Raw genomic sequence first — 17,429 nt, 5'->3', positions numbered from 1 at the left:
CCTCGCTTCCCCTCCCTTCGTCTCAAACGACCAGAATTTTGAAACCCTAGCTCGCCGGCCAACCCATCCCGCCGCCGATTGAGGCCATCCGAAGCTCAATGGTGAAGCCCTGGTGGTGCGCCTCGACTTATATTCCATCTGGGAGGAAGATAGCGTCCAGGGAAGCCTCCATTCCGACGAATTTGGCCATCTCCTCCGACCACTTCCGCCATGACCATGGACGATATCGTCGTCGTCCGGCCATCTCAGCCTCGCCCGAGAGTCTCTGCGCAACGAGGGTGAGCTTACGCGTCTCCCAAGCTCCTTATTTGGCCCCAGCATGCACCGTAGCCTACCACCGCCGTAGTCCGCCGTGCGCCGCCGCTGATTGTGCTCGCCGGTGATGCTCCGGTCACCAATAGGGAGCGGCGCCGCCACCTTCTGGCTCAGCTCGGAGCCGCGCTTCTAACCCGCTTCCTAGAATGGGCGCGGAGCCCGAATCGCCGTCGTCGACAGCGAGCTGGCCGTCGGCCGAAGCTCCCCGGCCTCGTACCCAATTTTGACCACCGTCAACGCCACCATGGCGGCCGACGTGGCCTAAGGCCCACTAATCGGTGACTCTCGGGTAGTTTAACCGGGTACCTTTAGTCATTCCGTTTAAATTTAATTCCAGAAAAGTTCTGCAACTTCAAATAAATCTAGAAAATCCAATTTAAGTCAGAAAAATATAAATAAGATATTAAAATTCTTATAAAAGTAAACTCTATCCAATAAAAATATAAAATGAAATTTTTATTTTTAATAAAATTTAATTATTTAATACTTGTTATTTAAGCCTTATTTATTATTTCTAAATTCAATTAAATTCTATAAATAAGGAAAACTTTAAAAATTAAATTGAAACCAGTAAATAAATAAAGAAAACTTTAAAACTATTTTTTCTTTATTATTTTATTAAATCCTTATTAGAAGGATTTAAATCCTGATTAGTCATTATCCAAATTATTAATTCATTAAAAATAATAAAATGCCAAACCCAACATTGTTTTATTTCTAAGTTATTAATAACTTCAATTTCCTTATTGAAGTTATTAATCCAAGAATTATAGGGTAACTAGAAAAAAACTAGTTCCATATGGTAGAAAAACATGAATTCATCATTTCATGTGAAATCCTAAAACCCTAATCCAATTAGAAACCCCAGGTCCAATAATTCATTTGAAACTTAATTTGCTTCTAAACCTAAACCCTAGGTTAAGACATGTGATCAAGAGACATTGTATTCATACCTAGATCCATAATGAGCCACTAAGTGCATATCCAGATCCACATAACATATAGGAGCCTATCACTAAGAATTTAGCATTCCATGTGTTCATCCCCTCAACCCTAGATGATCAAATAGGAACACCTTAGTCTAAACCCTAATTCCTATCATCAAAAGTATCAACCTTACTCATACCTATATACCATCACACCATTGTGATGAACTCCATTAGCAACCATGCTAATATTGACATCATATCCCATACACACTAAACTTTACAAGTGTTAGATAACTATCAAACATCCTATTTAGGAACCAACCAATCTTTACTTAGGGAATTAAATAGCAAACCTAAACAACCTCAACCTAATGATTATACTCCTTAGTATTTAAGAAGTATGTTCTTCAAAAGTTATTCTTTTGAAGAAAATAGAGAGTATCCTCAACCCTACCTAACAGGACCTATAAACCCTAACTAGCTATTCCCAGCAAGGTATACCAATCTTGATAACAACTATTTATAATAAATTGCACAAGATGCTCAGGCTTAACTCAACCCTACAAGTTCTAGTTATTGATGAATCCAACTATGTTGTGATCCATCTAAATCTTACTCCAGAAACTAACCGAAACCATAGTCAACCATAGAACCCCTCAACCTAATTATCATACTTGTTCTTTATTAAAGAACATGTTCTTCCAAAGTTATTCTTTTAAAGTATATGATAATTAATCATCAACCATGCCATATAGTACTAAAACTCGACCACTCGTTCTTCACTTGTTAACATTATGCCAATTATCATTCTTTGTCTGCTCAATTGATTATTATGCTCTATTATCTACCTGTTCATGATACCAAGTAATCACACCTGAATAAGAACCTTATATGTGAATCATTCTAAAAGTGAAACATACCCTAAACCAATCATTACAACTCACTCGCTCCTAAATCATCGGGGTTAGGTCACGCTTAGAGCGATTGCATCTCATACTTATGCATTATTGCATCCTTGCCAATCTTTTAAACATCGTCCCTACCGGACGATGATGCTATTTCAGAATTTGGAGTTATTGCGTATCGAAGACCTTGCCTGCATAATCTTGCAGTCAAGAAAGGCAAGTTCATCGCTTGCTCATGTCATTTGAGTACTTTTATCAAATTACTTGCAAAGTACTATGGTTATCACGATTGCATAAAAACCAAAACCACTACTTTCATAACTATGAATATGACTATGTGGTGGGCAATGGAACCATGGATTGTGTTGATATGGTGGAGGTTCCATTGCAAGGGTTAATATCCATCTAGGATTAAACAACAAATGTCGCCAGTGATTCTTGTGCCGTAATAACCGTGTTAACCATAAGATCCGGAGTGGGACGGAGTAGTCAAAAGTGTTTCCACCTCTCGTTCATCAACGGATGCGCTTACCGTAGCAGTTGTGTCTTGCAGAGCAAGTTGAGGGTGGGGAGCCCCTTCTAATTCCCCACGGTATAGTTGTTGCTTACCGTAGCGGTTGCTGCTTGCGGAACAACTTGAGGGTGGGGATCCCCTTCTAATTCCCCACGGTAATGTGGTCTATGATGGGTTGCAGCTACCGGCGAAGGAGTTTGGTTAACGAGTCCCAAACCGTTGTCGTGGTCGGGGTCCACCCTGAAATTACGGGAATAATGGGACCGACGAGGACCCGGTGGTCGGGGTATGCAACAACGGGTGGGTGTGCGAGGTAGCGGAGGAACATGATTGGCTAGACCTTATACCGGGCCTCACACCATAGGAAGTGTGGACAAGCCCGCAGCTTGGTTGGCACCAAGGTTAAGATCTCTTATGGGTAAAGCAACACACCTCTGCAGAGTGTAAAGAACCGTGACTCGTCACTCCTCGTTCCGGGATATGGAACTGCGAACGCCGCTCGGAAAGGAGCTCCATGAAGTTCTAGTAAACCGGTGAAGGCCGACGGACATAGCTCTTCTGAATAAAGCAACCTCTTGAAGAAATGATTATGAAAACCTGCATTGGTATTAGACTTTCTGGTCTAATGCTGTAGCTAGTGCATTAAACACCTCTTTCCTATAATGAACTTGTTGAGTACGCTCGTACTCATCCCACTCTTAAATCCCCTGCTTGGATATGGAGGCATCGAAGGAGGATCTTGTAATATCCCAGGTAATGGGGTTACAAAAAAATAGAGGAAACAGATGTGTGCATTGCATTCATGCATAGAAAATCTGGGGAATTTTCGCGCTTTAAAGTAAAACTGACACAGTAACTGAAGTTTCACTTGACCTTGGTGGAATTGAAGTAGCTCATCAAGTCAAGTGCTATAAACCTCAGTGTGACTTTGCTAAAACCTTGTTTTGGGAAAAGATGATTTGATCTAAGGGGTTAGATCAAATGGAACTAAAATTAACACAACAACACTTTACTCAATGATCAATTGCTTGATCTCATAAAAGATCATAACATGGTATTCCTTGCCATAACATAAGAACATCTATTCAATTGGAAATCAAGTAACCATAAATGGAGAAACCATTCTTCACTTATCTTTTCCATGTCTTTAACAAATAAATATTCCTACCATGAACCTCATGGTATTTCTTGAACTAAACTCTTGAACTTAACACCAACAAAAGCTTATCATTAAACCATAGAGATGGGAGAGGTATATAACCATTAAAGAGATAAGAAGCACACTCTAAAGTATTAACATTTAAAAGTTAAGCAACTACCTTGAGGTACAATTGAATTCACTTTAAAACTAAATACCAAATATAGCAAAACACAAGGACCTAAGTGCATAAAAGCCACACCTTTTGATTTCAATCATAACTTATTAAATATGTGGAATATCACAAAACTAAATTCGTTTACATTACGAATTATAGTTCAAACTATTTGAATAAAATAAACTATGAGTATTTTGAAACTCATATGATCATGCCTTGGTGAAATCAAACATCACCATTCAAAATTGGGGTATAATCCTTATCTTTGACATTTTGATCCCAATCATAATATAAATACAATCACATATGATATAGTGACTCAACCACAAGCATAAAATCATTCACAAGATATTTAGTAACAAAAGCCACTTGGCTATCCAAAAATAAATCACATGAGAGGATAATCTCAATGCCACATAGGATGAAAATATCTACATAGCTTGAATCCTAAGCTATGCCACCTCATGCTTAAAGGATTGCTATGGATGAGAGCATGACAAACAAGCACCTTATTCATCAATTTAAAGCAAGAGTCATCCACCCATGTGTCATGTTACTAGAGCATGCCCAAGCCTATAAAAGGAGCATCACACTTCATTCTTCTCATCATCTTGCACCATGATGCAAGAAGACCAACACATTGAGCCACTCCATAAAATAGTTAGGATCAAGATGGAGCAGCTAGGAGGTGGAGGCATGCCACAAGATGCAGGTTTATCAGATTTCCTGAAGAACAAGCTACAGAAGCTAGCAAGGTAGAATTCTTAGGCAAACCACATATTTAGTTAATCACATCATCATTCCTTGAGTAGAACCTTAGATTATAATCCAAGTCCTTGTGGAGTGAGAGGGGTAATTGGTAAAACCATATCTAAATATTTCTAGTAATAACTTAGGAAGCCAAACCTTGATCATTATAAATTGTGTAGTGATCATAAAACCTAAGAACTTGAAGTAGAAGATATAAGCTCATAAGTAAAGCTTAGAGTTAAAGCCTATAATATATATGGTGAGAAACCATTCATCATTATCACCAAAGTTAACTATAAAAAGAATTATAGCTACTTTAGTTACTTTAACAATAGATTAAGAATATAAAAGAAATCTATTGGTATAAGATAAAACCAATTCTCAAGTCCTTAGTAACTAAAGGAGAACCACAACTATTAAGCAAGTAACCACCTTAACATGGATATTGGAGATTAAACCCTAGCCAATACAATATGGTGTCATCTCATCTCTATAACCAGAATTGCATCCTCAATAATATCTTATGCTTCAATTCATGAACATAAGAAAACCTTGTGCTACATCTTATAATTAAAACCATAAGTGTGACTATCAACCACTTACCTACATAATTAAGACCCAACCTTGAGGAGAGTAATAATTACTCTAGGTATGTCAGAGGATTAAGAGATCATAACACTAATGATAGTTTTAATATGGGTTATCATCAAAACTACAAAACATTAATAAAATGGGCTCACATGAAATAATATGCAAGTGATTAATTCCTCAAATGGAAACCAAGACACAATAACAATTTCTGAAAAACTTTGAGAATAAAGTATCCACTCTCATAATTCTAAACAGAATTGGTTTCATAGTAAAAAGATAATTAAAGGGAACATATAAATTTCATAATTAATTGTTATTTTGAATAAAATTCATAAATATGTAATAGAATCTCATCTAGAATGATTTATCCAAATAGAATTGGGGAAATAGTACTCAGGAAACTAAATTTTGATTAAAACAACATAATTGAAATAATTACAAACAGTATTGGATTCAAATATGAATTCAAATTGAAAATATAAAACAGAAAATAAAAACAGAAAGAGAAAAAGGGGAAAAACCTTACCAGACCTCATTTGGCCGTGGCAGCCCACCAGCGAGTCCACCAGCACGGCCCCAAACCACGGCCCGGCCCAGCCCAAAATACCCCTTCGCCAAAAATATCGGAGGAGAGGATCATCCTCATCCTCTCCAGCTCGCATGCTGGACAGCACGAAGCCGTGCTCCTCTCCTTCTCTCGCTGGCGACCTCCCAGTGATCGGCGTCGTGACGAGGCACTCTTCGACGCCCTATAAAAGCTCCAGCACAAACAACAGCTTCGGGTTCTTCCTCCTCGTCTCAAATTTCCCAATTCGAAACCCTAACCTGTACGGCCTCCGGCCATCGCCGTTGATTCGGGAAGCCCCAGACCCCACCGTAACCACCAGTGAGATCGCCGTGGTTGACTTGCTCTTCCTGCAAGAGGAATCGGACCGCCGTGCTCGGAATCGCTGTCGACGAGCTCATCTTCCCCGGCATCGGCACCGATGAATTCCGGCGATGCCAACCTCCATAGACCTCGCCGTCAAGCTCTGCGCGCTCCTGGTGAGCCACTAACCCTCCCAGCATGCATAGCCCGCTTGATTGCATCCCCTAGCTTCGCCGCATCACACACACCGCGAGCTCTGCCGCTCGGTTCCGCCGCCGGCCAAGCTCCGACGACCATTGAGGGGCGGCGCCACCACCATGAGGTTCGCCTCGGCGTCCTCTTTCCAACAAGCACACACACGCCCCCGCGGGAACGCAGAATCGCCGGCGTCAACCACCACTGGCCGCCGGTGAGGCACCGGGTTGCCACATCAACGCCACGGTGGCACTGACGTGGACTCTGGCCCACTGGTCAGTGTCTTCGTGGGTAGAAAGCCCGGGTAGCTTTAGTTATTCTGTTTTAATTCAAGTTTCACAAATTGCTGCAACATTACAGAAATAAATCAAATTCATTTCAATTCTGAAAAATACCAAATGTGATATCAAAATGATCCTAAAAATAAACTCTATCCAATAAAAATATAAAATGAAATTTTTATTTTTAATAATTTTTTTTAATTATTTAATACTTATTAATTAAGCCTTTTCTTTAATTCTGAATTCAATTCAATAATTAGGAAAACTTCCTAAAATAAATAAAAACCAATAAGTAAAAGAAATAAAACATTAAAACTAATTTTCCTTTACTATTAACTTATTAAATCCTTATTAGGAGGATTTAAAACCCAAATTAATAATTACCTTAATTATTAATTCTTTAAAAATAACAAAATGTCAAATCCAATATTATTTTTATTTCTAAGCTATTAATAAATTCAACTTTAAAATGAAGTTATTAATCTAAGAACTAAATAGTAATTATGAAACCCTAGTTCCATTATAAATAACAATATGGTTTCATAATTTCATGTGAACACTAAAACCCTAATGCCATTTAGAACCCTAGCTCCATTACTTCATATGAACCCTAAATGGTTTCCAAACCTAAAACCCAAGTTAACATGTGATCATGTTACTTCAATAGTAGACATAGAACCATAATAGCAATTAAATATTTGCCATGACCACATAAAATGTAGAAAACCTACGACTAATAGGATAGGTATCCCATGTGTTCATCTTCATCAGACCTAGATGATCAAATGGGGTTAACCAAATGTAAACCTAATTCCAATCCTCTGGGACATCAACATTACCTATCCATGCTTAGCATCACACCATTGTAATGAACTTCAATAACAACTATGCCAAATATAGTGCATTACCTAACTATATTCCATTAAACCCTACTAAGTATTAAATACTTAGGAACCATAATATCCAGGAGCCAACTATGCCCTATTTTAGTGGATTCAATCGTAAAACCTAGACAACCTCAACCTTAATTGTAATACTTCTTATTACTTAAGAAGTATGTTCTTCAAAAGTTATTCTTTTGAAGAAAATAAAGAATCATCATCAATCCTGCATAATAGGACCTATAGACAATAACCATCTATCATCAGTAAGGTATAACCAACTTTGATAGCACCCATGTGTAATTAATTGCTTAAGATGCTCAGGCTTAGCTCAATCCTTACAAGTTCTAGCTTTTGATGAACCTAACTTTGTTGTGATCAATCTAATCCTTATTCCAGAAGCTACTTGGAACCATAGTCAACCATAGAACCCCACTAACCTAATTATCAAACTTGTTCTTTATTAAAGAACATGTTCTTCAAAACTTATTCTTTTGAATTATTTAATAAGTAATCATCAACCATGTACTATAGGACTTAAAATTGACAACTGCTCTTTAATTATTATACAACTAGTATTCCTTGGTGTGTATGATTGTTACTATGCATTTTACCACATGCTTATGATTCTAAAACAACACAACCCTGAATAAGAACCTTGTTTGTGACTCACTCTAAAAGTGCAACAAACCCTGAACCAATCATTACCACTCACTAATTCTAAATCATCGGGGTTAGGTCACGCTTAGAGCGATTGCATCTCATACTTATGCATTATTGCATCCTTGCCAATCTTTTAAACATCGTCCTTACCGGACGATGATGCTATTTCAGAATTTGGAGTTATTGCGTATCGAAGACCTTGACTGCATAATCTTGCAGTCAAGAAAGGCAAGTTCATCACTTGCTCATGTCATTTGAGTATTTCTATCAAATTACTTGCAAAGTATTATGGTTATCACTATTGCACAAAAATCAAAACCACTACTTTCATAACTATGAATATGACTAAGTGGTGGGCAATGGAACCATGGATTGTGTTGATATGGTGGAGGTTCCATTGCACGGGTTTATATCCATCTAGGATTAAACAACAAATGTCGCCGAGTGATTCTTGTGCCGTAATACCCGTGTTAACCATAAGATCCGGAGTGGGACGGAGTAGTCAAAAGTGTTTCCACCTCTCGTTCATCAACGGATGCGCTTTACCGTAGTACACTTGTAATCCAAGGGGGCAAGCCGGTGAGGCCGGGGAGTCCTAAGTCCCCACGGCATAGTCCGTAGTACACTTGTCGCCCGAAGGAGCAAGATGGTGAGGCCGGGGAGTCCTAAGTCCCCACGGTATTGCGGTCTATGATGGGTTGCAGCCACCGGCGTAGGAGTGTATGGTAGAGCCCGAAGCATCGTTGTCGTGGTCGGGGTCCACCTTGAAATCTACAGGAATAATGGGACCGACGTGGACCCAGGGTCGGCGCATGCAACAACGGGTGGGTGTTCGAGGTAGCGGAGGAACATGATTGGCTAGACCTTATACCGGGCCTCACACCAAAGGAAGTGTGGACGGGAACATATGCCCGGTTGGCACCAAGGTTAAGATCTCTTATGGGTAAAGCAACACACCTCTGCAGAGTGTAAAGAACCGTGACTCGTCACTCCATGTTCCGGGATATGGAACTCGCGAACGCGGCCGGAAAGGAGCTCCATGAAGTTCTAGTAAACCGGTGAAGGCCGACGGACATAGCTCTTCCGAATAAAAGCAACCTCTTGAAGAAATGATTATGAAAACCTGCATTGGTATTAGACTTTCCGGTCTAATGCTGTAGCTAGTGCATTAAACACCTCTTTCCTATAATGAACTTGTTGAGTACGCTCGTACTCATCCCACTCTTAAATCCCCGCTTAGATATGGAGGCATCAAAGAAGGATCTACGAGTGCAACTCGAAGACCGAGGAGTCAACAACTACTTCAAAAGACAGGAACCCGTCGGAGGAGGCGAATACCACATCCAACAAGGAGAAACCTAGATTAGCAATAGAAAGGAACTAGCTTCCTAAACTTAGCTCCTATTTAGCTAGAATCTATTCATAGCCTCCGTAGCTAGTTAAATACTCTACAAATAGAGTTCGTGATAAGACTAGTCTACGAGTCGTTCTTCCGGAGTTATTTGCGGTTTTACCTCATTGTAAAGTAGGAGGTCTGTGATGATCTTATGTAACGTAGTCGATGTTGTAATTCTATAGACATACCTTGGACCCGCATATGTTTCTGTTGTACCACTCTGAGCGATATAATACTAGTGGAACGATGTTTCATTGGTGTTATATCAGACTTGCATACTACACCATGCAGTGGTATTCCGGGTCACCACAGATCTACCGTGCAACTCGAAGACCGAGGAGTCTACAAATACTTCAAGGGAACAGGAACCTGCCGAAAGAGTCAAACACCACAACTACCATGGAGAAAACCTAGATTAAGTAGTAGAAGGGAACTAGCTTCCTAAACCTAGCTCCTATTTAGCTAGAATCTATTCATAGCCTCTGTAGCTAGTTAAATACTCTACAAATAGAGTTCGTGATAGGATTAGACCACGAGTCGTTCTTCCGGAGTTTATTTGCGGTTTTACCTCATTGTAAAGTAGGAGGTCTGTGTGGATCGTTTGTAAAGAGTCTGTGTTGTAATTCTATAGACATGCCTTGGACCCGCATATGTTTCTGTTGTACCACTCTGAGCGATATAGTACCAGTGGAACGGTGTTTCATTGGTGTTATATCAGACTTGCATACTACACCATGCAGTGGTATGCTGGGTCACCACAAGGGGTTAGATCAAATGGAACTAAAATCAACACAACAACACTTTACTCAATGATGAATTGCTTGATCTTATAAAAGATTATAATATGGTATTCTTGGCTATATCATATGAACAACTATTCAACTATAAATCAAGAAGTAATAAAATGGAGAAACCATTCTTGACTTATCTTCTCCATATCTTAAACTAATCTATGTTCCTACCATGAACCTCATGGTATTCATTTTACTTCATTCTTGGAAACATGACAAGGAGATCAACTCTAGAAATATATATTCTTCTCTATTCCAAATTATTATACATCAAACCTAGAGAGGTGAGAGTTCTATATTATTTATTAGAGAAGCAATGACAAACTTTGAGCTAAACCTTGGATATACATCCATACATTCAAATCATCGTCTTAAAGAAAAATCCTAAGATATTATTCAAGGCATTCCCAAGTGAGAGAAACCATTGATGTCAACCTTAGCCTTACCTATTTAAAAACCAAGGAAAAACCTTGAACTAAAGTATTAGGAGGTAAACCATTTCACCATGGAGTGGAGGGATAACCTATTATCAAATGGATTAAACCATATCCATGAGTTGATGAAGTAAGGAAGATACTAATCCAATTAAGATAGACAAATGGAGTCTTAGCTTAGATACCTAAGGAAATATTAGGAGTACACCATAAATCCTAGAATAAACCACTCCTATATGAGAGAACTCAAGCTATGGTGTTACACTCAAGTTAGTTGAGCCAACACTTGAATTTGTGAGACAGATCTAATCATAGAACCTGATGATTATATCATCATTCCTCGAGAAGAACTCTAAGTGAATATCTCAGGCATTCTCCTGGGATATAAACTATTGAGTCAACCATAGCCATGTCTATCTAAGAAAGTATAATAGAAGTGAGAACCTCATTTCTTGAGAAATACCTAGGAAGCCAAACCTTGATCATTATAAATTGAGTAATGATCATAAACCCTAAGAACTTGAGGTAGAGATATTTAGAACAAGTTGATCATGTCTAACCCATGACCATGCTTTGGAAATATATAATTACCAATTAAACCTTAGTGGGTTAAGCAAGTATAATCCCTCACATAAAATCATAAGGGAACCACTAGCAACCCTAAAACCATTTCCAATATATTAATTGGAGAAACCACAACTGAATAGAAACAAACCTTGTATGGTTCAGCTCTATATCAATCTCAATGATCTTGGATTAAATCATCCTATGAGTGGTGAGGAAGAGCAACCCTAGCCAAAGTCATATGGTGTTAAATCACATATAGCACCTATGCCCATACCTCAAACTAACTTGTGAATTACTTGATGATCACAAGTAAAACCCTAACCATACCTCAATCCTAGTTTGTGCATCACTTGGGTGATCACACTTAAAACCTAATCCATAAATTGAGTTCCAAACCTTGTGCCATTAGGTGAATAGAATTAGAGTCCTAAAATTGCTCACTAGTTATATCTTATGCTTCAATCATTGAACATAAGAAACACCTATTGCTAAATTCTATAATTAAAACCATGTGTGGTGATCAACCAAGGCAGCTGTGGAAATCATATGGCACAATTGGTAGGTCGCAGTTCTTTTTGGACTCCCGGGGTAGGTGGTGGGGTCTAGATGGGGTGGAACGGGCCAAAAATCAACTTCTTCACTTCGTTTGGTTGCCCACGGGACACTTGTGTGCACAAGGGAGAAACCGGTAGCTACGGATGGCACCCGCAGGGTATGGGTACAGGTGATCCCATCCCATACCCATACATGTAGCCATCAATCTTATCCATCACCCGTACCCTTACCCGTCAATAGGTACGAGATTTTTCCATACTCCTCACCCGACATGGTAAATGGGTATCCACAGGTTAAAATACCGCGCTTACAACAGAACAAATTGACAAAAAAAAACCCGTCAATAACAATATGTACCATAATAATTCATAAAAACAACACATTATAAACATAGACACGTAATTATGAACAAGAGCATTTTATTAACAACAAGGGGCATTCTCATAAATTGTAACACTTGCACATAAACCACAACACAACAAGATGTGATCACGTAAAGAGTATATAAACTTTGGATTCACATGATAGGAGGTGAAGCAGTCCTAAATAGGGATCTAATCCTAACAAACGTTCCACTCATTGTGGGACCGAGAAGCATAAGGTTCGGCCTAGCTACATGAATGTGTTATTAGGAAAAAAGTTAAGTACGCTAGAATATTACGTCGACACACTTGTCAAAATTTTTGTGTGTAAATGGGTACGCAAGTATTGGTTCTACGATCACGATCACGATTCCATACCTATATCATCTCTATTTGATGGGTATGATATTTTCCCATTTACGCACTCATGGATAATGTTTTGTCCCTACTCCTAATGGGTTTTTACCGAGCGGTTACGCGGGTCATGGGTCCCATTGCCATCCGGTAGCTGCGATGTTTGGTTGGCTATAATACGCCATTCTAGGGAAGGCTAAAGCAAGTTACTATTGTTTGGTTGCAACACTACCCACTGATATGGTGACTTCTTCCTTTAAGAGGTGAGCATACCTAGCACATATCAGACAATACTAACGATATAATTATGACATAAGCAGTTCATCATAAGAGGTGGTAGTGCCTAATAGCAGCTATCCTAATTACTGATGCACCACGAGCTAACCCAAAATAAAACTACAGCTCGTGATACATCATAAGTTTATCATTGGAGGGGTTAGTATATATACACCACCTCCCAAAATATTACGGTTTAGGCATGAAGTTTTCATCAGTTTCTAGCGAGTGGAATGGATATTACACAATTTTAGTAGGTCTCGACCGTCGGGACTCTACCTTAACATCCTAGTAAAATCTGGTTGAAACACCCTGATGGATGGGTTAAATTAACTTTTGATGGCTTGTTTAAAATGGATGAAGGCACAGCAGGGTGTGGCATGGTGCTTAGAGGTGCCGATGGGAATATCATTGTTTCCACATGTCATTTTCTGCCGCGTTGTGTTGAAGTTGTTGAAGCAGAGCTGTGGGCTTGTAAGGAGGGCTTGGAGCTAGCCTTGGAACATAGTCTGTACTTGTCATAGTGGAGTCGGATTGCTTCCAGGTCATTCGTGTTGCTTCAGAAAAATCACTAGATGGCTCACTGTTTCTAAACATCATTTCTGATATTAAGCTATATGTAACTCCTACTTAATAATAAAGGTCTATTTTTACCCGAAAAAAAAACATCCCAGTGGAGTCATTTACCAACCTCACTAGTCAAATCCTGCTTTTTGACTTCTGAGTGTGTGATCTACTAGTACCGCGGTATCAGTAGAAAAAATGTTATTACCCGGATGAAACAAGGACACCGAGAAACCAAACACCAACCCCAGAAAACACGACGCGGCGCGGCACATCAACACGGCACCGTCTGCCTGCCTGCTTGTCGCCGTCCAACTTCCCCAATGAGGCCGTCCCAGAGACATGCCTCCTCTCCCCAGCACTAGCAGCAGCCCCCTCCCGACGATCTCCCACCCGCCCGCGCCCCCCGCCGCCGCGCCGCAGCCGCCATGCTGTTCGCGCGCCGCGACATCGAGGCCGCGGCCGCGGCCGCGGCAGCCGGCCAGGACGACCCGTCGGCGGCCAAGAGGAGCAAGCCGGACTCGCCCTCCGCGGCGCGCCCCACTCTGACGCGGACCGAGGGGCTCGCCGCCGCCGCGGTGCTCGCGCTCTTCGTCGCCGGGATCTTCTGCATCTTCCTCGCCGCGCCCCGCCGCGAGTTCGGCCAGATCCTCCGCCTCCCGCGCAGCCTCGCCGACGTGCGCCTCCTCAAGTAGGCACCCCCCTCCCTCCTCGCTACGCTTTGACGGATCGACTTTATGCTTTTTTGGATCGCAGTTATTTGTGTCTGTGGAATGTGCTTTTTGAACCGTGCAAGTAAAGGAAGGTGTCGATTCATCTAGTGAAAGTTTGGGGGTGATTTTCGCTGCCGATTTATATCAGTTAGACTGTGCCTTATCTTTACAAGAATTATTAGATTGAGATTATATAGATTTGCGTTGCCATAACATACAAAGTGCATTTTAATCACGAGGAACTGAAATCATGACTTAGTCTGTGCAAGCACGAGGCTATTAGGAAATACTAAATAGCAAGGTAGATAGTACTAGTTTCTTCTAAGATGACAATAGAATGTCCCTTTCCTGGTTGATCTTGCAGTGGCTGCAATTGTAATTGGTCCAACTCTAAGCATTTGGTTTTCCTTTCCTCCTCTTGCCATAATTTGTATCACTTAGGATCACCTTAGATCTTGTCATAACATTTTATTTCTGTAGTTCAAAGCTTCCCTGATCCATCAGCCATACAAGATGGGCAATATTATATTATCTGCATTTAGTTTCGGTAAATGCGTTAGAGAAGTACTGTACGTGGTAATACTTATGATCAATGAACAATACCTCTGGACTGTTATGGATTGGCTTATAATCATAATCAACATTTCTATTTACCATTCCGTAAAAGAATTGACTGTTTCCATCCACTGCACTTGTTTAACTTTGTGCAAAACAATATTCTGAACTTTGTCATTGTAATTTACCATTCCGTAAAAGAATGACTGCTTCCATCCACTGCCTACATTGAGCTATGTTTCTAGTTGCTACCGATAAATATTCTTCTACAAAATAAGCTAAATGCATATATGATTTTTCCTTCTGAAAAGGTTGACTTGCTATTTTTTATACTCATAGCAAATAGCATTATCAGGACTGAATTATTTAGATCCATTCATGTTTGTTTTTACAGGTGGTATACTATTAACTACTACCTCCGTTCCATAATATAAGCCGTTTTAACAAACTATTTTAGTTTGCTAAAACGGCTTACATAATGGAACAGAGTGATATTTCATAGATGCATTATCTATGTATTATGATAAACAGTGGATATATTTTAGAATACTGGATGTCTGGATCCATATGGTGACATTCCTTCTGATTCTTGCAGGGAAAATCTTGCTGTCTATGCAAGAGATCATCAGGCAAATTTTGTATTGGGGTATTGCTCCATATACATCTTCATGCAGACATTTATGATCCCTGGAACAATATTTATGTCTTTACTTGCTGGAGCACTTTTTGGAGTGGTTAAAGGTGGCATCTTGGTCGTCTTCACTGCCACAGCTGGGGCATCATCTTGCTATTTTCTCTCCAAGTTGATTGGTAGACCTTTGGTTAGCTGGTTGTGGCCTGAAAGGCTGAGATATTTCCAGTCAGAGGTAATCTTCTGCTTTTAATAACAAACTGCTTATTCTCCATTATTATCTTTTTTCTTGAGATCCTCCCCCCAAATGATAAGAGTTCACCTGTTCTTTATTTCACATAACAAGCTTTTATTCTCTTGCAGATTGCAAAGAGGAAAGACAAACTGTTGAACTACATGCTTTTTCTGAGAATAACACCAACTTTGCCCAACACTTTTATAAATATGGCGTCACCCATTGTCGACATACCTTTCCATATTTTCTTTGCTGCGACACTAGTTGGACTCATCCCAGCGTCTTATATTACTGTGAAGGTAAGTATAACACATGCATTGGCGAATCATTTGACTCTTGGTTTGGAACTAAGCATAATCTGAATTAAGTTGCATGGTGTATGTAAAACAGTTTCATTACATGTTCTGGTTTTATTCTTGCATTTTTATTTTGCTAGAATTTTGGTCAAATTCCCTCTTCATAGGAAAGACCCTGTTTTGAATTGCACTTGCACTTGACACGACCACTCCAATCTTAAATATCCTACGATTTTGTTCTTCAGAGTTTGCTGGGTTTTTAGGTTAGTAGAAGCCGAACAGGCAAACAATCAGCAAGTGGTGGCTGGGACCCTGGGCATTCCAAGGGATCTGGCGGCAGTTTGTTAAACTATCCATGTAATGTAAGCACTAATTTAGCACATGATCTTAGTTAGTTCGTGCTAAAGGTCTGCCTTCGCCCATTACCAGGAAACTATCTGAGCTTTAACTTGCAGCAACTTTAGCAAACCTAGCAGTCCATCCATGTAATGATGTAAGCATTAATTTAGCACAGGATCTTACTTAATTAGTGTTAAAGGTCTGCCTTCGCCCATTACCAGGAAACTATTTGAGCTTTAACTTGCAGCAACTTTAGCAAACCAAGCTGTTGCTTGGATGGTTAGTGGAGGTGGTTGTACCTCCGGTTTTCCAGGAATCAAATCTCAGCTTTGGCTCGCTGTGTGTCACCAAGACGGAATACTCTGTCAGTGGTTGGTGGATGTACCCGCCGGCTGCAAGTCCAGTCTCTTTTGTAGGAGTTGTGTGAGCGCGCTTATGTGTCCGCGTGTCAGTACTGGGTGTATCTAAAAATAAACTAGTAACAATCCATGTTTTCCTTCTAGTCCTAATCATCGGTCGTCTTTATTGTATCATTATTGCAGTGTGTACAGATTTTTTATACTGTTAGACAATCTCAAAACTTATGGTATATGGAGTTTTTTATTTATCTTGTGTTGAAATGTTCAGTTTTTCATAACAAAACCTACTTCAAGTTTTCTTTTACCGCAAGGTCCGCAACTGCATGTTTAGCGTTGTACATTGATCTGGCTGTGCATTAGGGAACCTTGCTACTTTCTTCTATAAACATATTTCACAGCTTTTGTTTGCAGCTGATGAGTTCATACTGGCTAAACGATTGTTTTTACTGTCATGCAGGCTGGGAGAGCTCTAGGCGATCTGAAGTCAGTTAGGGATTTGTATGACTTCAAGACATTAGTTGTTCTATTCCTGATTGGTTCTGTTGCTGTTGTCCCAACCATCCTGAAAAGGAAGAGAATATACGAATGATGCCTCAGAACGCATCTAAATACGGGATGAGTGTATTAGTAGTTTTTTTGCCTTTCTTTTATTTTCTTTATATTATATATGTATACCTATGCTGTTCTAGCTGTAAAGATGTAACAACCTGAATGCCTCCTTTAATAATAGAAGACGTTATTACTGTATCTGCTTCCCCTGTTACCTGCCATCATTATATTTCCTTAAATAAAAC

At 39.8% G+C, this 17,429-nt stretch overlaps 1 protein-coding gene across 1 annotated transcript; it reads left to right on the top strand.

Moving 5' to 3' along the window:
• Positions 1-13,920: 13,920 nt before the first annotated feature.
• Positions 13,921-17,382, top strand: LOC124700219 (uncharacterized membrane protein At4g09580-like). Its single transcript, XM_047232380.1, has 4 exons — positions 13,921-14,198; positions 15,371-15,641; positions 15,770-15,940; positions 17,093-17,382. The coding sequence occupies exons 1-4, from the start codon at positions 13,936-13,938 to the stop codon at positions 17,222-17,224; spliced, it is 837 nt and encodes a 278-aa protein (XP_047088336.1). The 5' UTR covers positions 13,921-13,935; the 3' UTR covers positions 17,225-17,382.
• The last annotated feature ends 47 nt before the right edge of the window (positions 17,383-17,429 follow it).

The sequence above is a fragment of the Lolium rigidum genome, chromosome 3, assembly GCF_022539505.1.
Source record: "Lolium rigidum isolate FL_2022 chromosome 3, APGP_CSIRO_Lrig_0.1, whole genome shotgun sequence".
Taxonomy (NCBI): domain Eukaryota; kingdom Viridiplantae; phylum Streptophyta; class Magnoliopsida; order Poales; family Poaceae; genus Lolium; species Lolium rigidum.
This window is presented reverse-complemented; position numbering and strand designations above follow the sequence as displayed.